This window comes from Chenopodium quinoa, unplaced genomic scaffold (genome assembly GCF_001683475.1).
Source record: "Chenopodium quinoa cultivar QQ74 unplaced genomic scaffold, ASM168347v1, whole genome shotgun sequence".
Classification (NCBI taxonomy): Eukaryota; Viridiplantae; Streptophyta; class Magnoliopsida; order Caryophyllales; family Amaranthaceae; genus Chenopodium; species Chenopodium quinoa.
This window is the reverse complement of record NW_018744190.1, coordinates 54,637-80,833: the sequence shown is the minus strand read 5'-3', so window position 1 is coordinate 80,833 and position 26,197 is coordinate 54,637. Positions and strand designations below refer to the sequence as shown.

General features: G+C 34.4%; 2 protein-coding genes and 1 pseudogene across 2 annotated transcripts; 2 read left to right on the top strand and 1 right to left on the bottom strand.

Moving 5' to 3' along the window:
• The first annotated feature begins 5,196 nt into the window (after nt 1–5,196).
• Nucleotides 5,197–7,770, top strand: LOC110694029. Its single transcript, XM_021871189.1, has 4 exons — nt 5,197–5,320; nt 6,560–6,791; nt 7,354–7,452; nt 7,597–7,770. The coding sequence occupies exons 1-4, from the start codon at nt 5,265–5,267 to the stop codon at nt 7,768–7,770; spliced, it is 561 nt and encodes a 186-aa protein (XP_021726881.1). The 5' UTR covers nt 5,197–5,264.
• A 1,435-nt stretch (nt 7,771–9,205) lies between these two features.
• Nucleotides 9,206–11,806, top strand: LOC110694032. The gene is made up of 4 exons (XM_021871192.1): nt 9,206–9,785; nt 10,442–10,554; nt 10,635–10,878; nt 11,212–11,806. Exons 1-4 carry the CDS (start codon nt 9,363–9,365, stop codon nt 11,437–11,439), a joined length of 1,008 nt encoding a protein of 335 aa, XP_021726884.1. The 5' UTR covers nt 9,206–9,362; the 3' UTR covers nt 11,440–11,806.
• A 2,406-nt stretch (nt 11,807–14,212) lies between these two features.
• LOC110694027 lies at nt 14,213–18,781 on the bottom strand (annotated as a pseudogene).
• Nucleotides 18,782–26,197: the final 7,416 nt, after the last annotated feature.

Genomic DNA, 26,197 nt, shown 5'->3' with positions numbered 1-26,197 from the left:
GTTGATCAACTCTTGGATCTCTCCCTTGAATCCCCTCATGAAGGTCATGAGTTCGTTCCTTGTGATGGGAGCAGACCCATCAGTCGGCTGTTGCCGAGCAAGCGGTGCGCCTGCTGGCTCACTTCCTGTTTGAAGATACTCCCGTTCCCTTATTTCAGTATGACGGGTACGGCGGGCCCTTAGGGTCCCGTCTGGAGCTGTATGAGTTTCAACTTCAAATTCACTTTCGGTATCATGGTTCCGACTGAACTTGAGGGTCGTCTAGGGGACGCCTCTCTTCTGGGGTCGGTACAGACTTGGATGCCATCTCTGAAGTACTCTCCCCACAGACGGCGCCAAATGTTTTGGGGTTTTCTGATGTTCCTGCGGGAGAGCTACAGTTCCGAGACTGGAACCGGACGCCTGTACCTGCAAAATAACGGAGACTCCTGAGAGCTCCGCCTCCAACGGTCAAGTTAGTACCTGATTAAGGAGTAATTAATACAGAAATTAAAGTAATAAGGTCTCTCTAGGTGAGAGTATTTAATGTAGGTAATCTGCCTTGCTAGCGAGATCAGCCGGTTATTAGTGTGTTCCGTAATGTTTCTCCTCCGTTCCGTTAATTATTCGGTCCCCCGATTAATGAGGATTAATCGAGTATTTATAGCCTTGGGAAGCGTGCAACTCTCTAGGTTTAAGGTAAACCTAGGGCCGATCGGGCTTCTAGACTGAAATGGGCCTTGATGGCCGGTTGTCCCATTTGGCATGGGTGGACACGTGGCGTGTCTTAAGTGGTCCGTGGAGGACGCGTGGCGGAACCTGGTTGGTCCACTTGTCAAACGGCGCTTGGTGGATAAAAATCCCCTAATCAATCTCCGCCGTCTTAACCACCTTCTCCTCATCGAAGCCGCCATTTTCAGCTTCACTTTATGCAAAAACTCCATTATCAAAGTTTCAAATCGAAAGTTGAAGAAAACGAAATTTGAATTTAATCTATGGTGATCAACAATGGTGATGAAGGAGTTCAATCTATGGTGATCAACATTGGTGATGAATGATTTTAATCAAACAAAATGATGAACAAATTCAAGAGAGAGAAAAATAGAGGAGAGAGAAATCAGAAATTAGAAAAGTGTGAGAGGGGGAAAAGAGAAGAGAGAGAATATATTTTTACTTGATGTTTCACTTAGTTAAAAATTTGCGATTGATCAAATATTTAAACTAAATGTTCAAATTATTGACGTGGTGCACTTAGAAATAGGGGCAAAGGCTACACATACAACCCTTGTATGTGGGACCTACATACAATTTGACATGGCTTTTTTTTTATTGGCTATTAAATTAGGTCCCAAATTCCATTTAATTTGAAATTTCATTTGAATTTGAAGTGAAATTTCTGATAATCTTAATTTTAAAATTCAAAATCTTTGTCAATTTCTATGTTCACATTTAATTTCTGAATTTATTGATTTTTTTTTATTGTTCATTAGCATTAGTGTCCCATGGAACAGCAAAGTAGCAAACAACGCTCCATCCAAATGGAAATGCAAATTTCGGGTGACTTTGACACCTATACGCTAGTGCCGAAGGTTTAGAAACTACCTACTGCAATGTTATTCAGGAAGCAGGAAAGTAAGGACATGCTTAGTGCTAGTGATATGATTCTTGATGTTTTATTTAGCTTTTGGTTATTATGTAAATCCATTCCCCTAAGCCCAAGCTTTCTGCCCATTTGTTTTTCAATTTGGGTAAGGAAAGTCTTGTTGAAGTAAGACAACTATTTTAATAATATAGTTCCCCCTTTTAACAAAAAAAATAATGTACTCTTTTATAAGTTATACTAGGTTGAAATCTCATGCAATGCACAGTTGTTAAATATTTTTGACAATAATATTACAAAATATAAAGTATATAAAAGATATTCAGAAATATTTTATTTAGGTATATATGGAATATGATTGTCAAACTGGAAAAAAATATCATAAGGTATAAATAATTTTACAAGGTAATGACAAGTGTCATGGAAGAATTTGCTTTTAGTATAGGTTAATTAATAGATAGATTTCCTGTAAAAAAAAAAAAGGTTATATTTATCAATTTTTATACAAGTAGTAAATTAATCCAAGGTTCATAAGCATTGCACCTGGCACAATCTTTGGCTTGCATATGGCATAAACCTTAATTAATTAATCTTCATAATGTTTCTTTTATGTTTAAATACTAATTTAAATCCCTCCCGTATTTTTGTTCTCCATTAAAATTCAAGTTGAATTTGAATTTTTATTTTTCAGAGGGTTAAAAGATAAAAATATAAATCATTAAATGTAGGAGATTTAATTGCTTACATTATTATTTTAATTATTAGATTAAGGAGATTCAAGGGACATAAAAATGTCAATAATGGAAGAAATATAATTTCAGACATAAAAACGTCGAAAATGAAGAAAATCCTCCCAAAATAACGCACGCAATAATTTGGTAAATTAATTGGTAACAAAACCGTAATTATATGATCAATTACCTACAATGCAGTGAAGAGTAATGTATTTTGTTTGCAAAATGTTTACATGCATGGTGAATATCTCGCAATGTTGGTTACTAACACACTGCTCATAAATTGTTACACATTCAATTTGGTACCGGGTTTAAATCTTATCCTTAATCACAACGTTTTTTTTAGTATAATATTCTGATCACATAATTATATGGTAACAAAGAATGAAGATATAGTATCCGAAACTATATATTCTATGGATATATGACACTTTTTTAGTAACAAATTTTCTTAAAATGAAAAGTAACAACTTAATATTAAAGAAATAAGTCGTAAACACATGGATATTTAGCAATAAGTGATAATAATAATAATAATATTGTGTGTAACTAATCATGATTCGATTTAAACTCTTAATTATTTTATTTAAATCTTCAAATCTATAAATTAAATCTTACTACACTTAGATTGTAACTCTCAAAGGCCTCAATAATATTTCAATTTTGATGCTTACAATTGAAATTTTAAAGTAATGCTAAATGTTAGTACATACATACTACGATTGTTGATTACATCATGCTATGCAAAACTATTTGACCTTTGTATGAGTCAAATATAATTTTACAAAATTCAACATTTTCAATACCATGCATGATTGTTGATTAGGAAAAGAGGTAGAAATGTAAGCAAAAATGATTGTATGTATTCCAAAGTGATTTGTTTCTAGCCCTTCACTATTTCATTCTGACCCTTCACCCTGTGACTTTTGCAACTTCATTCGAAAAAAATTTCTAGTAACAACTTTATGATTAATGAAATAATTTATTGTAAACATATGAGAGTACTTAGAAATTTGAACATGTGAAAATAATTATATATAACATTTTGTGATTTAATTTTAACTCTCGTTGTTTTTTTTTTTTTAAATTTAAACCCTCCAATATATAAGTTATATTTACAACAAGTGATTTGAATTTGTTCTTTAGAATAGACAAAGATTGTAAACTCTCGAAATTTTGGTTACCATTGAATATGAAATTGCACTGATGTTACATTGTTCCGAGTTCGATCCCTTGCAAATGCATAATTCGTCCCTTTTTCAAAACAAAAAAATTTACCGCCCTTCTATGAATCTTCTTTATTCTAACGTAAATGTAACGTAAGCAACAAATATAGTTTTCTCACAAATTCTAGATTTTATTAGGTAGTTTCTTACAAAAAGTCCTTATTGATACTATAAGCAAACTAGTATTTTCCATATATTTAATATGAGTAAACTAGTATTCGTAAATATGATAAAATCAAATAAAAAATAATAAAATTAACTTATTTAGTAACGCAATTCTTATTAATGAAATATATTGTAAACACATATGAGTATTTAACAATAATAAGTTGTAAATGATAATAATTGTGTATAACCCACAAATGTATGAATCAGATCATAATTTACAGCAATGTATTCATATTTCATCTTAGAATTGGAAAATCAATGTCTTTCATTATTATTTAAGACCTCTAATTCGTTCATTGTTATTGTTGTTTGGAAATTGGATTACTTGAGGCTTAAAATGTAGATGACTGAGAGGAGGACTAAGGTATATACTGTCTGCGCGTTATAATATATTTATGTATGTATAGAGGTAATCATATTGTAAATTTGTGTGTAACCTTTCATGAATTTATTTCAACTCTTAATTATTTGATTAAAAACCTTTAAAGAATGAATTAAACCCTCCAAAGTATGAATTAATCCGTACAACACTTGATATTGTATAATTGTATCTAACACCTATTTAATTTTATACGGTTACTTTATATGTAATAAAATTATAATTTGTACTTTGATATGTTTGAAATTTTTGTGGTACCAATAATGGACAAATTAGTAACACTTATTTATAAAATAACAAACTATAGTAAGATTAAAATTGTCCAACTTCATAATATTTTCGAAAATATATCAATATGGATGTCTATAGAAAGATCATTAGAAATTAATTTCATTGGTTTTTTTATTATATTTTTTTGATTTGTAGTTTGTAAAATATTGTCAAATGAAGTATTATTCGATTCTTATAATAAACATCTCTCTTCATTAATGACGCTGAATAGGATGTTATTTTCTCTAGTAACAAATTGTATTTTTTAGTAAAGTAAAATATTTGTTTAGTAATAAGGAAGATTATTTGGCGCCAATGAAATTTGTCCCGCCTTCTTGTGGTAAATGGCGCCAAAAGCCAAAAAAATTTCCCTCTCATATTTCTAGCTAATGAATTTTTAATTGATGTTGTATGTGTGGTCCGCATACAACAACTGTATGTGTTTCACCTCCCAGAAATAGTGCACCTTAAAATTTGCGTAATGAATGACCTCATGAAAAGTCATTACGTTATTCTGACCTCACTTATAAGATTAAGGCATTCGAGCAGAATTATTATTTCTAAAATTGTCTTTCATCGATTATATAGATCCATTATACATTTAGTAAACATGAATATACAAGCGATAATAACAAATCGAACGCTGTTGCATGAGAAACAGGTGTCAGTGTTTAGAAGCCCACGCATATCGTTTCTCATGCCACGTCCTTGCCTTCATACCTCCAATTTCCCATTTTCTCACCGAATTGACGCATTCATTAACTCCAACTTAACGGAAATTTAACACTATATATTCTATAAATCGAAAATACTATACTTTAATTTTAGTAACTAAGTATTTTAAATTTTGTAACACTACTCTTTCATCTTGATCAATTCAAAATTCTGTTGTGATTTATTCGTGCATCATGAATTCGAAGCATCTTTCGTCCACTGCTAATTCTGTCATCCATCAATGTTCTATGTACATTTTCTTTCTCCCTATCTATAATTTGATCTTGCATACACGTTGAATGCGTACTTGTGTGTTTTATTTATGATCCGAATATATTAGTTTGTGTCTCCGCTAATGCACGGGATATATATTTATATATTTGGAATTGAATCTCATTGTTGCGGTGTATTATTGTTTTTGTTATTTAGCTGAATTCAATTAATTGCGTGATTTGGTTGTTCATTTTGGTTCAGTTTATTGTTTCGTAATTCTCCATCTTTTTTTTTTTTTTTTTTGTTTATTTGTTTATTTACAAGAGATATGTTAATGGTAATTTTCATGTCATAATTAATTTTATGTAGTATCTAATAGTATATTACTCTCTCCAAACCTAATTTTTTTTTTTGGCCCCTTATTGTTATTTTTGGGTCAAACTTGTAAAACATTGACCACAAATATAAGAAATAATATATAATTAAGTGGAATCTTGTTAGACTCTCTCATCTCCAAATAAAGAATTGTGGATAAGTTTATGGTTTGTGTCCTTTCGGTACTCCTGATCTCCAAATAAAAGTCCTATTTACCTTTTTGGGCACGTGGAAGGTGAATAAAAGTATAATAAGATAAAGAACGGGTTTGGTTAATTAGAAGCGACGAAAGAAATACGAGGGGTTAAAGGTGAAATGAGAATTTTATTTAAAAATAAGGTATTTGGGTGAATGAAACTTTTATTTGGATATAGGAGTGTGTTTACCATGTAAATGATGTAATCATACTAAGTGAGCACTGAGGTAGTATGAACTGTTCTAAATGATGTTTTGAGTGAAATTGTGACATTTTTGACAACGAGATGTTTGGACTATGTGAATCTCCGGTTAGAGAGAATAATTAACAATTATGACACTTTTTTTTTTTTTTTTTTTTTTAATCTATTTGTACATGACATTTTACTATGAAGATCGTCCGCTTAAATTATGCTGCCCCCTAAAATGTAGGACTAGTACTTTATGTTATAATATTTCTAAACATGTAGAATGTGGAGGTATTATAATTGAAGAAGAATTGATATGTTAATTTATAAGATGGTACTCTATATGAATATAAATTGATAATTCTGGTAAGAGTGTAGTTTCCGAAGGAAGAACATAGAAAATTAGATAAACCATTCCTTCAATTTAAGCTACTCGAATTTGTTCATCATCTAATTTTGTTCACTGCTTGGTTTAAATTTGAAATAAAGTATTGTATGATGATCTTTTTTCTGGGTAGGAAATTACACACCTCTGTGGATGCATTGTTGGAAGAATATAAGGGAGTATGGAAGCCAGAGATGGGCGAATATTCACGAAAATTAGTGGAGTTTTGCTGCTCAAAGGCTGTAAGACAGGGGCCAGCTTGTGGCGAAGATGACTATATTAGTGATAGTTCCTTTAGCCGCTTCACATTTGACATGATGCTAGCATGGCAGATGCCAAGCTCTGCTGATGAAGAATCTTACAGGGTACATTTTTGTGCACCCTAATATGTACTCTTTCCATCCGTACTTAATAATCATATAGGATATCTGCGGAGAATGTAGACAAAATGAAATAAATATGTTAGTCATTTCCTGATTAATTTGATCGATAATATAAGAGAGCTTTAGTCATCTCCTGATAAATTTGATATAAAGTTATGTGTATAATATAAGAGACCTCTTAAGTTTACCCGTCAAGTATGGTAAGGTAGATGCAAGCGATTTATATTTGATATTTTTGGAGATTGATTTGATCCTCAGTCTCAGTTTTGTTGTGCTTAAAGTGTCCTTATGCTGTCCAAGTTCAGCAATACAACATCGAGGGTATGACATTCAATAGGATAGTCTGAATACATGTCCCAACGACAGTATAGTAGCCTTAATGGATTATTTTATTCATGGAATATTGTTGCTTGCAATTTCCTGTTGATTCGAGTACAGGTTCAATAGTCGTAATGATATACTGCAAGGGCACTGTATGAATTTTGATATATTTTGTAAGTCTCTCATTGAATATTTAGTTCCCTGCTTTTGTATTGATTTACAGGAATCTTTAGGTAAAGAGAAAGAAGAGAAGAAATCCCTTGTAGCGACTCAACCACACGAAGATGTGTCATTGTTCTATTCTGACATCATGCCACTGCTCGTAAGATCTTCACATTTATTACAATTCTGTCACATTTCCATTATCTGTAGATACAATTGTGGGAACCAGAAATATTTCAAATATTTAGCATTTGTTGTTTTCAGTCCATTGACAGCAATTTGAATTATGACATTGCATTGGTAGGTTGATCATGGACAAGGTGTTAAGGAAGATGCTTTTGTATGGTTTGCAACAATGCTCCCTTTGCCTGGAGATGTAATCAATGGCAGATTCATCTTTGAAACGCTTACGGCATCTACAGCAAACATTCTCCATTATCCAGCCTACGATAGATTTCTCACAGAAATTGCCAAGTGAGATGACTTTTTTATTCACATGTATTAGTTTGCTTTGCAATTTATTGGATATTACCTCCATATAGACAGAATGGCATCATAACTATTCCAAATCTTTAGAAGTGCTTTATAAAATTAGTATTGATGTATTATATGTAGCCACCTATAACATCTTCCCTCATCTCCCTAAATATGTTAACAATCTAACTTTCCACTTAAGCTATCACGGCTTCATGAGTCTTGGACTTTCACGGGTTTAAATATTCTAAAGATTTCACCTGGCACGAAGATTATTTTTTTGGACAGAAGATAGTTAAAGAATTTTAATGTATCATCATTCTTTTTCTTGTAACTGTCTGAATGTGATACAGCTCATAAATTTGTTCATGTAGTAAGGCATTAGGTTACTTTCACCGAGAATACAGAAATAGGCTTTTTTTTTAGTTTCAATTTTGTTGGAGTCATTTCAGGTGTATAAGGCATTTGCAAAAGGAAAAAACACCAAAAGGGTGTCAAACTCGCTGATGATGAATATATATTGCATGTTGAGGGAACGGCAAGTAGTCAACGGGTAGTCCGTCATATTGGAGGAACAAGCTGGCCAGGTTGGTTAAGCCATTGTATTTTAGTTTTTTTTTTTTTTTTATAGTTTCTAAGAATCATTCTACATTGAACTCTGGAAAATTTTCACTTCTGCTGCTGTTCTATCTAGGTAGACTGACACTCACCAACTATGCTCTCTACTTTGAGGCCATGGGATCTATAAATCATGAAGATTCAATAAAAATGGATCTCTCTAGGAATATCGAGCAGAGTGTGAAACCAGCTGCTACAGGTCCATGGGGCGCTCCACTTTTTGATAAAGCCATGCTTTATGAATCCTCAGAACTGTAAGACTTTGATCAGCTAGTTAGAAGTAACCTTATTATGCTTTCTGTTTCATTTTTGGGTCTGAAATTATTGTTTAATTCGTGAATTAAAATGAATGAAATTTTGTACATTGGACGGCATCAAATCACTTAAGGGTGGAGATGAGAATCGATCCCAAGATCCCCTGGAATCGGGAGGGAGCTCTAACCACTTGAGCTATCCCTCACTCTCATTAAGGATTTCTAAATGAGCTAATATGAATCGTCTTCTGCTTACAGTCAGCAACTTCTATGAAACAGTACAGGCTTTACACAGTTTAAGTTTCCTGGCATACATTAAGATTTATGATACCATTTTGAGTAATTCAAACGACAAGTATTTAAAAAGCCTTATCATCCCTATCAAATCAAGAGTGGTAGTCCCTTGCGATGTTATGCAGGGTCATGAATTAGATTCCACAACTTGTTGGTATAGGGGGCTTGAGAATGTTTTTGATAGTGAATTTTCAGAAAGAATTAGATAGTGTACTGAAAAGCACTGGTTTCTATTAAACCATCATAGCCAAACTTTCGAAATTGATGGATTTGCGTATTTTCTTGTAGGACTGAAGGTATACTGCTAGAATTCCCGGAATTAACCAGTTCTACAAGACGAAATCATTGGTTGGTCTTAACGAAGGAAATTATTCTTTTACATCAGTTTTTATCTAAAAAGGAATCGCTGTCTGCAAACCAAGTATGGGAAATGCATGCAAGGACAATTTTAGGCTTTACAAGACTTCATGCTGCAAGAGAAATGCTTAGAATGGCACCTCCATTACCACAAACATTTTTGATCTTTACTTTATTTGATGAGCTGCCTAAAGGAGATTTTATCATAGAAGAACTTGCAGAAACTTTAAAGCTGATTGAAACGGAAGAACCCTGCAGTGCAAGTTCAATCCTGAAGAATCTGAATATGTCGCACAAGTTTGCACCTGAAATGGAGTCGAAGGAATCAGATGTGGTTGAAAAAGTCACTTTAAAAAGTGCCCAAGAAGATAGTTTTACAACATTGGATGAAGCTGTTACAGAGGTGAAGGAACAAGCAAAGGAAATCGAGTCAGCAAAAGCTACTACTGAAAGCTTAAAAGAAGAAGGGGTTGTTGACAGTGCTCTTGTACTTTTGGTAAGTGTGTAACCAGACTATATTAGGACTTTAATGAAAAAATAGTCTCATTTGTTTAATATTGTTTTTCCTTGGCCTTTCGTCATTCTAAATTCCATATATACTTTCTTTTCTGATTTCACTAGCTAGTAATAGTGTACACGTAAGACTAGTAAGAGTGCCCTGACTTCTTACTTTAAATCGCTACAGACTTCATGGCGCTTTTGTAGATTACACTTGTTCCTTAATATAGTGACCAGATTACTGTTTCTTTTGGAGTCCTCAAGCCCTATACCATTTTTAAGAGGATTTAGTTCAGTTCTATAATTTGATGTTGGTCAGGATGAGATGTCAGGTTCTGTTTCAGAATGGCATCCGTTGTGCCAGCCTATCATGCCTTGATACAGTGAAGAATGAAAACACGCCCATAGAGAAAAGAAAGAAAGAGAAAATCTGAAGGCCCATTCGTAGGCGGTAATAAATTGCTGTAATGCTTATGACTTGAAGTTCGACTTTACTTACAAAATTACATAAAAACTCACACTGCCTATCATGCTGTCCATGATATAGTTGGGCTGTATCCTACTTTAGTCATATCATCCTATGTATTAGTTTGTAATTGGGAATTTGGGATCATAGATAAAGCAGTGATTTTTAACCATCGTAATCATTTGTAGGAGCTCTTGAAACCACTAAAAAGCAGTTGGATTTGGCTTCAAGAAGTATTGGCATGGGAGAGGCCGGGTGCAACCATCAATTTGATCACTGCTATTCTCTTCATAGCCTACAGGTAATTTTTCGGTATAATGATCAATTTGTAGTTGCATTTTTTAGTGCAGCAGGTTTGTTTTATCAGCAGTTTAATTGTAGGGAGTGGATTGGAAAGGCATTGGCTACCATCTTATTTTGGGCAGCCTATGAAATGCTACGAGCAAGGCAGCAGAGGATTGGAGAAAAGTATAATAAGGTGGTGGTGTGTACTGCTTCAGACCAGACAACAATGGAGAGCATTATATCCGCACAGCAAGGACTTAGAACTGCCCATGACTTGGTGCAGCAGGTCAACATTGCAATACTTAAGATCTACTCTATATTGGTTTCTAGGGCCCCCAAGGTACTTGATTCACTTGTTCTTGCCTCTCCTTTACATAAGTTACGAGAATAAATCAATTCAAAGTCTTTTAAGTGTTATGTTACAATGTTTGTTAGGAAATAAATCGAGTTGAATCTCAATATTTCCTGGTTTTCTTTTTTGATTATTAACACTTAATTTATTCTTCTTTTCACCACAATTTTGGTGTACTAGTATAATTGCATAATATGGGGTTGTCTTTCGGCAGTGACAATAGGACTTTATGATATTTCTATATTTAGATAAAAGTAAGGCTTGGCCAACAGAACATGTTTGCCTTAAATAAAACTCAAAATTATTGCGGGTTTTATGCAGCAAGCAAACATGGTGATGATGATGATGGTTGGAATAGCAGTGATTGTAGCTCTTATTCCCTTCAAGTATATGATTATGGCTTCCACCTTGTATCTATTTGCAACGAACTCAAAATATTACAAGAATCTCATGAAAAACGACTCAGGAAATCGGCGATTGAAGGAATGGTGGGACTCCATTCCCGTTATTCCTGTGGAAACCGTGGACGAACTGCCAGAGAACAGATGATTGGCTTGTGAACTGCAGTCAATGTTTTATGTAATTATATGACCTTAATGGGTTTTACAGCACACTTGGTAGTTAATAAACACTTGGCTAACAGTGTTTTGCGTGGAGCTTATCAGCTGCACCTAGCAATACACTCTTTGGGTGATAGGATTAATTTTTAATAAGGTATATACTTTCCTTTATAAGCTTTTGTTTCGTTTACATTCTTTTGTTTTAGGGGTAAGAGGTGTACAGAACACATAGCAAATGACTTCTGAGAGTTCTGAAGGTATAAAGTTTCATGATTCTGCATAATTATATGCCTTTTTTTATAACTAATATCCTAATAGTAGTGGCGGATCCAGTTGGTTTAACTGAACTCATACTAGATGCAGAATAATTCTAATAAATTTTATTTAAAAAAAAAAAATACACATCACTACGCGCATAGTTAAAGAACTTTTTCTTGCACTCCAGTAGTAGTTGCTTTGTATTATTTAACTGGTCCTGGGTTCAAAATCCCCAGGACGTTGAAGCCTAAAATATTACAGAGTTACACACCTAGGAAAATAGGATAAGAAAGCTTCTAGGCATATGAAGACCCTAAACGATAAAAGTGCAAGAGGGTTAGCTTGCCCTTAAGTTTCTATATTTCTTCTATCACACTTTGCTCATTTTTTTTTATCCTGTGATTTTTCATATTTACTCCTGTTTATATAAGCTGCAATTTGAATAGGAAAGACTAGCTCAATTATATTGATGTAAAATGTGATCCTCCACACATGTTGATAGAACTGTAATTTTCATAATGTTGGTAATCAGACTTGCAAAAATATGAAGATTGGCCTCAAAAACCAAAGTGTCAATCTGAGAACATCAACTTATCACAAAAGGAGTATTATCTTATGTAGCCTATGTTGTGAGCTACGCAAATATGTACTCTAGTAATTAAGAGTCAACACCAATTAAAGTTAAGAGGTTTGTCAACAAGATTTGTGAGCAATAATTTCTACTCATTAAAACTAGATTTGCATTATTAGGGTTTGATGAGTGCACAACGGAAGTAAAGATGTATTTGATTGAAAAGTATAAATTGAATTGATAATTGGCAACATAATTAATATAAATGAACACACGATTTTATGTAACAACGAGCACTTTTATTCCACTATTTAAAAGTAGGAGAGTACAAGAACCCCTTGAGGGTGATTATTACAAGAGAACTCTCACTATAAGAAACTCACAAGGAATATTATGATATTTTTGTAGAAAGGCTTGTGTTTGGTATGGCTTCTTGTGTTGTGTTTTGTTTTGTGTTGTTGTGTGATTGAATACCCTTGACCTATATTTATAGGTGTAGATGGAGCTTGGAAGATTTGTGTGGAAACTTCCACATATGTAGATATTTTTAAACTCTCCACATAAATCTAGAATTTTCATTGACATTTAATAATTCTAGATTTTTTCTCAAATCTCCATCCTTCTTGTGTCCATAATATTCTAGACAAGTAGGATATTATTTCGGAAGCCTTTAGAATATGAATAATACTTCGACTAAAATAATTGGCTTATAAAATTTGGGCCATACCCAACATGCATTATTCTAATGCATAGAAAATTATCATCATTAAAATATAACATCAGCAAAGGAACAGTCAGCCACCAAAAATATAGTACTTCCTTTTTTTTTTTACAACACTTCTCTTTTCACGTTTGCCGATTCATGATTTCAATCATAAATATCTTTAATTACCAATGTGTAAAAGTTATAAATATTTGATATTAAAATAATATAAATTAAGACGAATCTAACAAGATTTCACATGACTATATTTTTGCTTAAGTATAAACCATCAAAGCTAGTCAAAGTGAAACACATGAATAGTGAGTGTAAAAGTCAAACGGTTGCAACTATAAAAAAACGAAGGAAGTACATGTGAACAACCGTCTCAGAGATTGCAATGTCTAGCAACCCCACGGATCCATGGTTATAATGAATTATTAGCCTTAATGTTCAAACCTATGACCTCATGCTTATATTATACTTTAACTTCAACCACTACTCCAATGACATATCTCATATCTGCAATGTTTTGTTAACAAGAGTTAATCATATTCATAAACTTGAAGTCAAACCAAGCAAATTAATAATTTTAAATATTAGATATTGGATAATATATTTTGATGTTCAATAATGATTGGAAAATATATTTAAATAGTACGAGTACTGAAGTAAATGTTGTTGAATTGGAATAATATATCTAGCCGCCCGATCAGATGTGTGTTGGCCCGTTGGACTCCAACGGTTTGATCTTTGGATTCCTTCACTTAATTTCTTGAGTAATTCTTACAACACCCAATTTAAGAGGATGTTTAAGATGATTGTTCACCTCCCTTGATGCTTAGGATTCTTCTTTTATGTTCTTTCATGTTTCTCTATAAATAGAAGAAGCCTTTTTTTTTTTTTTTTTTTAATTCTGATTTTTATACCTGAAAAATACATCAAGCACAATAGTCTAAACACATTCTCTATTGGGCATAAGTTACTTGACTCAAACCTTCCACCCAAAAGTGTGTTTGTGTGAAATACGGCAAATACAATTGAGCATCTTGGTTGGGCCGAAATTCATTTTCAAGTTAGTGCTTTGCATCACGACACACCGATATTGTTCCGTTGTTTGTGAGATTATCTTTTTGATCTTATTTAAATATTTTTATACTAATTGTACTAGACTACTCCTTTATTTACAACAAATGTAACTAATTTTATCTTTTTTTGTATTTTATCACGTACTTTTTTATCATAAAACCTCATTTATAATATACATATAATGACGCGGGGCAGTGCCCGGGCCAAAAACTAGTTTATTAATTAAAACTTGGAAGTATAAAAAACAACAGCATAGAGAGCACCATCAGGTACCTCTTCAATCCAGACCCTCTTTACATCATTACAAGAACTAAGTTTAGCAAGTCTATGTGCCACACCATTTACCCAACCTTCCTACATGAGAAAACTCGATTGAAGTAAAGTGAAGAATGTCCCTCACTATAAAGCCAAAAGTGGTATTCTCGCTCTTTTTGCCTGGCAAAATGATGATAGAGTTTTAGATTATCAGTCTCCAAGATCACTTTGTTCAAGCCAGCATCAAGCAATAGATAGGGTGTGCCTAGCAGCCAACACTTCCAGAACATCCACAGCAAAGCTCCCCTTAAGCTCGCAGCAGGTGGGCAAGGTGGCAGCCATCACATCTCCAACATGGTCACATATTACTCCCCTAAGACCCGCTGAACTATCCATAAAGCAGGCAGCATCAGAAATTGCTTCAAAAAGGCCCGTAGCATGAGGCATCCAGGTATTAAGAACTGGTTGTCTGCTGCAAATATCAGAGGGGACCTTCTCATTTGCTTTTGCAAACTCCCCAACAACATTTACAGCTTTTCGGATCACATCATCAATCTGAGTTCTCTTTTGCTCAAAAAACCAGGCATTTTTTCACAACCAAATACCCCAAAGCAAACTCCAGAACATATGCCACCATTCTACTTATTTTAACAAAATCAATGGTATAAACACAGTTTCTAAAAGACAGGTTCTAAACTTTCATTGAGTCCAAGCGAAGGGGCGAGAAGTGCCATATTTCCATGGCTGAATTGCATAAGTACAGTGTGTGCATCAAGGTTTCAGCAGATTCACCGCACAGTGGACATATGTCGTCAGTACAAACACCTCTTTTCTTCAAATTGCTATGAACAGGAATACCACCATTGAGAGCTCTCCAACCAAAATGTATAATTTTTGGTTGAAGATTTGCAGCCCTTGGGTTCTTCCAAACCCAATTGTTGGATGACACAGATGAAGAAGCACGAGAGTCTCTCTTTGCTTTTAATTCCACACAGTAAGCATTTTTGACAGAAAACTGCCATTATTTGAATGGTGCCAGGTTTAGCTATCCTCCCCACTATAAACAGCAATAGGGATTTTAGCAATTTCAGTCACTTCCCAGCTTGAGAAGTTATCACTCAAAATTTCAGCATTCCAGAAGCCCTCACACATCAATTCAGAAACAATTTTAGGAGCCTCATCCAAAGTCTGCAGTCGTGGCAGAGCTTTGAAATCAAGCATATATGGGATCCATGGGTCCCTCCATATGTCAATTGAGGATCCTTTCCCAACCATCTTTCAAGCCCCCTTTCTAGCTACATCCCTTGCAGACAAAATAGACCTCCACGTGAAGCTAGCACTCAGGGTAAATTTTGCATCCATGATGTCAACATTCGTGAAATATTTGGAAAACATTCGGAAAATAACATTAGTTACAGAACTTACTAAAAAAAACATGAGACACAGAGCATATCATCATGGAGCTTACTAGTGCCATCGATATACAAAATTGCACAACATACAAAAGTAGCAAACATGATAATATAAACTGACAGAATAAGTTTACATCAGGAATTTAATAAAAACTACACTTTTCATTTGAGAAATATGCAAATTTTATAAATCAATTTCAAACTATATCGTCAACAGTCGTAAATACAGTTAAACTAAATTAGCTTGTTTTCGGCAAGAATGCTACACATTAATTGATGGTAGAAACCTTCCTCAACTGTAGACTAGCCAAAGTAACCAAACAGCTGAATATTGAGCACATTTTGCCAAAAAATTGTGAAGAAATATAAACATTAAAAACTCACTTAGGTCATAGACACAATAGATTTGTTGATAAAACAAGTGATTTTAACAGTTTTGGTAATTAGATTAGGTAAGGTTAAAAAGTGACAAATCAGCCTCAAAAACCGCAAACAAATAATAGAGAGTATCAGTTCACAGCAAAAGGAGTCTAATGTAGCCTATGATTTGCAAATTAGCTAAGCATAGATCTGGCTCAGTATTCAACAGTCCAACACCATTTGAAATTCGAAGTTTGGATGAATAGTCACTCTTGGTCAGAACAAACAAGATTGGTAAACAAACAAAACTAATTCCTTTTCATTATGCTGATGTATAGAAAATCATTAGTATACTAAACATCCTCAAATCAACCATTAGCTAATTCGTAATACAAGTGAACAGAAGACTCAAAAAAATGCAGTTTCCAGCATCCCTAGGGCTCCATGGCTCAGCTAGAATTCCAATGTCGTTTCCACAATAACAGAATTTAATAAAACAACCATAACACACAAAGAGAATCCATAAACCAAAAATGATAAAACTACCTATTTACAATCAAAATCAATAAAATCTCAAAATAATAATCACAACAGAAATTGAGCAGTGCTTAGAAAGTATTAAGTTTGATTATTGCATCAAGGAAAATTTGAAAAATACCACCAACAATTATACCCATTTTTTTACAAAACCACCAACAATTTTTTTTTTATTTTATTTACCACCAACAATTGTTCAAAACCTTAAAAATTACCACCTGCTTTCCCAACTCCTCTATAGTGACGTCATAGTGGGGCCCACTCTTCAATTTCCCTTATTTTCCCCTTCTCTTCGCTCGATTCTCACCTTTGTTCTTCCCTCTTCTTCCCTTTCTCTACTTAATTTGCGAAAAAATTGCAATTAGTGCGGCAATTAGGGTTTTAATTCACCATTCTTACTCATGCCAAACAACAATGCAACACCAATTCCATGATTATGTTATTAAAAAGGTGATAATAGAGGTGAGAATCGAAAAAAGAGAAAGGGAAAAGGAGGGAAATTGAAGAGTGGGGCCCACTATGACATCATTGGGCAAACAGGTGGTAATTTTTAGGGTTTTGAAGAGTAGTTGGTGGTAAATTAAAAAAAAAAAAAATAAAAAAAAAATTGTTGGTGGTGTTGTAAGAAAAGGGTATAATTGTTGGTGGTATTTTTCAAATTTCCCAAAGCAAAATTGATAATTTAATAAGTTAACAGCATTGCAACCTAAGCAAAAGAGTAAACTGATCACCTACAATGAAAGTTTTCACTTCTAAACCAATCCAAAACATAATCAACCAAAGAATCGATAACCAATTGATGATATTCACTTAGTACATAACAAAAGAGATACTATAAAGTCATACATTGGTGTATTCCAATACCAAAATTCGATAACATAATCAACAATCAAATTAATAAATGTAATACTCCGTATCTAAGAAATAGTATTGAAAAGTAGAGTTAATCAAAACATGACAAGCATAGAAAAGAGACAATAAATCAAGAAACAAGGATAAGCAATTAACCCACGATGTTCCGAAGCGCCCAACTCATCGACGGTCAAAAGGCGAGAGCAGACCCTAGTAGCCCAGATCACGAAAACCGCCGCAACAACAAACCCAGGTGTAGTTCCAGTAGGAGGAAGAAAGAGCGAAGCCGCAGAGTAAATAACAATAGGCATCAAACAATACCCAACAACGCTAAAACAACGATAAAGATCCAAATTCCCATTTCTCCCAGCAAGAAAATTCAAGATGGTGTAAAGAAAGATAGAAGAAATGGCAATCCAACCAAGAATGACACCAAATTGAACTTTCCCAGCAAGTAATTGGAACAACCCGAATACGATGTAGTACAAGAAAGGGCCGGAAAGGTCGGGATCCAGGTGGAGAGATGAGTTGACTCGGAAAGGGTTGAGTAATGAGCGAGTTTTGTGCCAGATTAAGGAAGGGTTGATTTCGAGTTCTTCGAGAAGAGGGGGTTCGTCGGAAAAGAGGGGGGAGGAGGGGAGGTGGGGTGGTGGGAAGGCGGAGGAGATGTCGAAGGACATGAAAGGGAGGGAGGAGGAAGGGCGTTGGGGTTGGAATGGTGCGGTGGGGACTTGACGTTGGTGGAGCATGTTGGGGTTTCGGATGGTCGCCGGAGATGGGCCGGACGACGGGAAGGAGATGGGCCGGACGACGGGAAGGAGACGGGTGGGATGCTGAATTCTTTCGGCATTTTTTTAGTAGCAGATGGTTTTTGTTGATCACTGTACTCAGACAAGGTACTTCATCGTTTCTTTTCGTTTTTGACGTTCGGAATTATGCACGTCTACTTTGTTTTTTATTTTATTTTTTTAAGGGATGCACGTCTACTTAGAAATTGTGTAATGTTCTAAATGTACTCGTATAAATAGAGGTGTTAAATCGGGTACTCAAATGGAGTTTGGGTTGATACACGACGGGTCGGGATATTTGGGTCAGGTAATAATGGGTTATATTAATCTAACAAACCAAATCAAATCGAGTTGAACTTAATCAGATTCGGGTTAAAGTTAAGTTCAAGCATGGTCGGATACAAATCAAACTTGGGTCAAGTCAAATTTGGGTCGAGTCATATCGAGTTAAGATGAACTCGGCTTCAGATTTTATCGGATTTATTTAGGTCAAAATGGATTTATTTGACTTTGGAACGGGCCGTTTCGAATTCGATTAGATCTCGGTTCAAATCAATTCAGTTCCGATTAAAATTTAAATCTGGTTACTTCGATTATTAGCTCATTCTCAGTTAAAATTACTTTAGTTTCGGTTTTGAGTCGACTAATTTGAATTCAGATCCATCTCAGTTCAAGTCGTTTTAGTTATATTAGAATACATGTCATGTCATTTTTGTTATTGGAGATTTTCATTCATATATAGTCCGTTTGGTTTGATTTAATTAAGTTTTGTATTGGCTTATTAGAATTGTTATAAGATTGACAACTCAAGTTATTACTGAAAATGACTATTTATCGCCTTGTTCGGGTGATTATCACATCATTGTAAAATGTCTTTTTCCTTACCGTTTTGCATTTATCGCCGTCTTTGCGGCTATTTATCATCGTCAATTCATTGGCAACTTGATTATTAGAAGTATTAAGATTGTTTATTATATATTAGCATCTAAATCGTGATTAAGTAATACAAGATTTTCAAATTTTAGTAATGTTTGAATTTTTTTTAATGAAGTTATACCCTTCATTTCGTAATAATTGCAACACATTTATTTTACGTTGGTTTCATAATAATTCTAACACCTTATTTAGTAAGGACACACTACTAATGGTCAATAATGAATAAATGTTACTTGAGTTTGACGTATAACTTAAATAAGTTTTAATAAAGCTTAATAAAAGTTATCCGAATTTAAATAAATTACAGCTAAAATAAGTTATAATAAGGTCTAATAAGTTAAAGTATGTTCAGATAAGGGTTTGTTCAATTCACCTTATTTTCTCTTATTTCAAGACTATAAGTTCAGATAATATCATATAATTTTACATAGGTTTATACAAATTTAGATTAGTTCAGACAAATTCAAATTGGTTCAAATACATTCAAATAAATTTGGATAATTTCAGATACATTCAGAAAAGTTTAGATAATTTTTGAAATATTCAGATTAGTTCAAATAATTTATGATAAATTAAGATAAGTTTAGATAATCTAACTTCAGATAAATTTGGATAAGTTCAGATAAATTAATATAAGTTCAAATTATTTCATATAGTGCAGATATTTTCCTATAAAGTCAAATAAATTCAGATAAATTCAGATATGTTTATAAATTCAGAGTTGTTTATATAAATTCAGATAAGAGAAAATTAAGTTGAAATATATATATATAAACTATATTTTATGGTATAATGATAATTTAGGATTGTTTGACATAAGAATACTAAAATCATGGACTAATATATCCATCATTGTACCGTCCCTATAATGTTATCTCCAATCAAACACTCTTATTGCTTTGCCGCACCACTCTTTACTTTGGGTCGGTTTTAATTGGGTCATGGGAATTTTCAAATCGGGTAATTAAAGGTCGGGTAAAAAGAGGTATATTTCGGGTCTAAATGGTTTCGGGTAGATTTCACTTCGAGCTAGATCGAATTCGAATTTTATATTATCATGTCTTATTGGTTTCGGATTAAATATGAGTTGATTCCAAGTTGGGTTTGGATCATAAATTACCGGGTGGAATCGGTTTCGAGATAACGCCGGGTCGACTCCAGATCGAATTTGAATAAAAATACCCGGGTCCAACTAGTTCGAAAACAGTTCGGATTTAGGTAAACCTTTTGGGTCGGGTAAGTTTTTTTACGCCCCTACGTATAAATATATTGACAGAATTAAATGAGAATTTCTTAAAATGAGAATATTAAGAAAGATTATATATGCATTTTTTTTTTGTAATGAATATGACTCATATTTGATGTGCATATATCTAATAATCTCGAATCTTATAAGAAAAATTGGTAAAAATAATCTTAAATTTTGCTAGTTCACCTAAAATAATCTCAATTATGGATTATTTTTAAATAATCTGAACTTTATGGGTCATTCGTTCAAAATAGTCTCAAGTGACCAATAACCTGATAAAGAGGTAAGTTTTTTATTTAACTAACACGTGTCACAACGTGATTGGTTGGAAACAAATTATTAAAAATAAATAAAAACTTCAAAAAAAAAAAAGGCCCCACCCAGCCACACAACCCCAGCACCACCTATCCGGCAACCCCTCCTAAAAGTGCAGCCATGGTCCCCCGCCTACCACCCCCGTCGGCGCCCAGAAACCCCCCCTCTCCCGCGCCGAAGCCGCCGCTGCCTTCCCCATACCCCCGAACCACCAAATCCATCCCCACCTCACATCGCCGCGACTTTCCCTTCTCTTTCTCTCTCCTCTTTTCTTTCCTCATCTATCTCCTTCTCATTCTTTCTTCAGTTCTCTTTCTCGCCTCTTTCTTCTCTCCTCTTCTTTCCCCTCCTTTACCAACACTTATCTCACACCACCACCGCCCACACTAACCACCGCAACAACAACAACAACAATGGCGACCACCAGCATCAACAACACCACCATCGCGCAACAACAACAATGTCGACCATAACAACCACTGCGTAATAACATCAACAACATCTAGTTTCAAGGTTTTTTGTATTGTGAATCTTGTTTTAATTTAGGTTAGATTGTAGATGTAGTTTTATTTTTTTATATAACAAAAATTCTGATTTGGGCGCAATTGCTGTTGGTCTGCCGAAGGTTACTGCAAGGTGGTTTCGTAGTGGTTGTGGTTGATGTGTGTTTGTGAGCTAGTGTTGGTCATGACGTTGTTCAGGAGTGATTGGGTGTCTGAGCTCCGGCGGGTATGAGGGGTTCTAAGAAGAGGCCATGGTTGGTGGTGGGAGGGTGGTCGTGGGTGGGGCTTGGTTTTTTTTTTTTTTTTTTTTTTTTTTAAGTTTTTCTTTATTTTTAAAATTTTTTAAAGCTTTTATTAAGTTTTTTTCAACTAATTACGTGGTGACACGTGTCACCTTAGCCTGTTATAACAGGTTGGATGACCGGTTGGGAACATTTTGAGCGAATGACCCCTGAAGTTCGGATTATTTAAAAATAATCCAAAATTGGGATTATTTCGAGCGAACGGTGACAAGCTAAAGTCGTATTTCCTAATCAAAAGTAATTCCTAAGACTACTAACTAATAATAGATAGGGAAGTAGGGTTGAATCCACAGGAAACAGCGTTTTTCTATTCCTAATCAATTAAAATAATCTAAATTATCAAGAGACAATCAGGTTTGAATGAATTAATCTAAGGGAGAAATCAATAATAAAAGGCCTAGGGTCACAAGTTCACCAATAATTAATATTCCGAGATAAAATATAACAATCAACAATTAATCTTGCAAACATAACATGATTAAGAGGCTCTCACAATTTATTAATCAACATAGATCTAACAGGCTCTTGCAATTTACTAGACCTAAGCTCCTATTGAAAATAGCCTTTAATATCAATTTTACATCTGCTCGATTCATCAATTCAATATTGCTATACTTTTACAATCAAATCACATCTGCTCGATTCATAATCCAATTGTATAGAATTAAAACAATCCAATAAGAAATTATTATGCAATATCAATAATAAACCAAAATAATTTATCCCTTCATATTAATTATGCATCCCCCTAGAACCCTAGAAATTAACTACTCACACATAATTAAATCTAAACTAATCAAAGCATATATAAAAGGCATGATTGAAATCAAAGCACAAAAATAGCAAAGCAATTAAAATCAAAGCGATAAACAAAGCAATAAAAGAGACGAGAAATAATACCGAATGAAGGAAATATGAAATTGCACTAAAAGGGGAAAACTTGAGTTCAACAATAATCTCTCACTAAAATCTCTCTAAAAGTTTAAGAATGAAAATTGTAATTTAAAAACGTAGCTAATAAAGCTTACAAAGAGTTTAAATACTCAACCCAAAATTAACTCAAAACATGATTCCTAAACGACTCTGGAAAAAACGTGCCCGATCGGGTGAAGGGCCGCCCGATCAGGCCCGCCTTTTTCTTCACACCGCCTTTCTGGGCAACCGCTCGATCGGGCCATAGGTCGCCAGATCGGGCCCGGTCTTTTTCTTAGGCCGAGTCTTCTTTTCTTTTCTTCTTTTGGGCTTCAATTACTTGTGGCCAAAATCCTCTTCCTTGGTCCATTACTTGGACCAAATCCACGAACCAAGCCCTTAGTCACTGAGATAAAAGGTCTTGGGCTACAAACGATGGTCATGAATGTGATCATAGCTTCGATATCTCGTAGTGGCCAGAAAACCATAGAAATCACCAACAAATCGGGGGAATTCCTACAAAACAAATGCCAACTCTACAAAACACTCGAAACCACACATTAGTACTAAAAATAGCTCCGAAGAGCTTGAGTATGCATAAAAATGACCGTGGGACGGGGGATAAAATAGTATATATAAAACGGACAAACATTGAGATTTTTTTTTTATCAATTTTTTCAATCTAATATCATATCACTAATAATGATTATAGATCCATTCTTATAGCAATTACTCAACTACTCGTTACATTTATAGTATCCATGGTTTTACTAGCACTCTGTTGTGAATTAGTAACAGTTTACATGATTTTACTAGTAACACCCTAAAAATTCCTTCCTTTTAAAATACTTATTTTGCCTTTTTTTTAAATACGAAATAGGAAATTCTAAGACATTATCGCCACCGTGATAACAGCTAAGGCAAATATCAAAGACACATAGCGGAAGACTCACTTCAGTACTCATTTAAAACAAACCAACTTAAAAGTTAAACCAAACGAAGTAACATTCAACCAAAGTCAAACGAATTCAACCTACAACTTGGAACCATTGTAAGCCCTTTCAAAACCCAAAACCAATATTTAAAAACATTACGTTAGTCTCATAAGCAAATATATAATAATTAAAGCAAATAGAACATGTCATATTCTCATAAAAACTAAACAAGATTCACTCTTCACTCATGCCCATCATGAATATGCTTCATCACCTGAAAAGCTTCTCTTTACTTTGTCCCCACTACTCGCCATTAGAAATGGGTCGTCGTAGGGCCAAGATAAAGACAAGGTCAAACAAACGTACAAACACACAATCAACAATGCTGAGTACATAAGCGTAAACGAATCACACAACTTATTTTGTTGCACCTGTTGTGAGGAGGGTGTGCCCGTCGTTGGGGATCCTTCTCCTCTATGCCCATGGCCCTTTAAAAGCCTAGGACTTTACATTGTTTTAAGCCGTGTTAGGATTTGAATGCCTAACTGTTTGGGGGACCTTGAATTAGAGTAGATCCTATCATTATGCTTTTTTATAAGAAACTAGTAAGGAGTCGCCAATGAGTTTTAGGAAAACTCATAAACCTCGTTCATGCCTTTCCCCCAAGTAGGGTTCAAGGGATATTTAGCATGAATCATAAGTTTACCGATGCCCAAATTGGTCCACGTGTACCAGAAATGAGTTCGGGAGTGAGGGTACTAAAATAACGTTCCTTTTAGGGAGGAATCGCTATTCTAGCCCAAGTGCGGCCTCTACTAGCTCTTCCTTTTTCACAATTTCATTACCAAAAAATATATGCAACGTGATACCTAAAACTAAGTTAGTTGATTTTATTTACACATATTAATCACGTAGGAATTACATCGAAAATGTCGTTATTCTTATTTATTCAAATTCGTGAAAGAACAAAAAGTAAACAAGATTCGCCTTGGATTAAATGATAAAACAATCAATTAATTTGTCCAATTCTAGTCTTGTTTAACGAAAGAAAACTATGTGAAATTAATTAGTTAAAAGTTTGTTTAGAGTGATCAAAAACACTAATTAATGATTAAAATAAAGTTGTTTAAACAAGAAAAGAAAAGGTGATTTATCTTACCACTTTTCCTTGCTAGATCTTCGTTTAGAACACTTATGGACTCCTTATTGTTTGGGAACCTCCACCGTAAGAACAAACGATTAAAAGGGGTGAGTGTTTAGGACAAGGGGAATGATTAGTGCATAAGATCACAAGGTTTCTGCTGACTTTCGGGTTAATTTTTGTGTGTTTAAAGCTTCGTATTGCACCCCTATTTATAGGGAATGGATGAATTTAGGGTTTTGAATATTCTGCCGCAGCAGGTGGCGTGTGCATCTCGAAAGGTCATGCACGGCTGTTGCGCGCAAGTGGTTGATTTGCGCTGCTGAGGGTAGCGCAACCAATTGTCTTGCACGTGGCTTTATGGTAAGATTCGATTCAGCATTTTTATAAAATACGAAATCTTCTGCGAGCGCACCACTGGAGATTGCGCTGGACGTCACGCGCAACCATGTGTTGCGTGTGCCAGGCCAGCGCGACTCCTTGAGTTGCGCGCGGTTTTTCCTGTGGTAGCCTCGAATTTTAACATAGGCACCTCTAAATCCGTCAAAATTAGGTTTAATCTTTGGGATTAGGCCTAATTACTGATCGGGATTAGTTTTAGTTAGCTTTGGTTCATTTCGTATTGGGTCAAGCTAGTTGTTTTATGTGTTTAAGCCTTAATCAGCATTCCATAAGTATTCTTCACGTTGATCCAACACAAAGATGGTTTTATTTATCGTCATAGCACTTCCGGTCGGGACAGGGGACCAAAAGTAGATGTCTACACCTGTTTACATGCATACAACATACAACTCAAACAATAGATAATTAAATTGCTTAATATTTGATTACGCATCGAACGAATTTCCCACCAAATCCCTGCTCCAAAGAATTAAGGTAAACTACTCCGGGAGCTAACTGGGTAGGCATAGATGTCACATGAAAGTGACGGACGTCCTACTCATAAAATAATAAAGGAAAATACAGCGTCTTGTACTCCCTGTTTAAGCTATGGTTAAATATAAAACCTCATAACTCCCCCCCCATATGTTCATACTCGAGGTATACACGTTCTAAGAGTTTTGGTGCGTAATCTCTTTCACATTACGTTGTTTACATATTTTAGACTTGGTGATGTCTCTCAATCCACAACAAAATTAATCAACATAAATCATACAAGTATTCAAATGTTCCAATTCAATTCTTGAATATTTAGTGATCACATACTTCCTTCGTTCTATTAATATTGCAACAAGGATGAAATTACGCATCCCTAAGCACATTTTATAAGCTAAATATCTATAATTGTGTAAGAGTAGAAATTATAATAAGTTGATACTGTGAAAGTATTTTATGAGATGAATCCAACAAGATCCCACATGACTATATTTTGCTTAACGTATAAATCATATTATATGGTCAAACAAGAGTGATGAATAGTGCAAAAAGTCCATTGTTGCAATATTAATAGAACGGAGGAAGTATAATTTAATGTTGAACCCTTTTTAAACTACCTCGGTGTTGAGACACCTTACGCGCATAAAGCACCGCATATCCTATTCCTCGGTGTTTAAAACACCTTAAGTACACTAAGGCACCGCATTTCATTTTAATCCTTTGTACTAAGACACTTAATAGCTTAATTCTCGTGCT

What these genes read in the sequence shown, in the direction of transcription:
- LOC110694032 (XM_021871192.1), top strand. Translation starts at nt 9,363, where the DNA reads ATGCATGCAAGGACAATTTTAGGCTTTACAAGACTTCATGCTGCAAGA. An exon ending in ACAGTGCTCTTGTACTTTTG is followed by an intron (nt 9,786 to 10,441) that starts GTAAGTGTGTAA and finishes AATCATTTGTAG; the next exon opens with GAGCTCTTGAAACCACTAAA. An exon ending in TGGTTTCTAGGGCCCCCAAG is followed by an intron (nt 10,879 to 11,211) that starts GTACTTGATTCA and finishes GGTTTTATGCAG; the next exon opens with CAAGCAAACATGGTGATGAT.
- LOC110694029 (XM_021871189.1), top strand. Translation starts at nt 5,265, where the DNA reads ATGAATTCGAAGCATCTTTCGTCCACTGCTAATTCTGTCATCCATCAA. An exon ending in GTCATCCATCAATGTTCTAT is followed by an intron (nt 5,321 to 6,559) that starts GTACATTTTCTT and finishes TTTTCTGGGTAG; the next exon opens with GAAATTACACACCTCTGTGG. An exon ending in CTGATGAAGAATCTTACAGG is followed by an intron (nt 6,792 to 7,353) that starts GTACATTTTTGT and finishes ATTGATTTACAG; the next exon opens with GAATCTTTAGGTAAAGAGAA.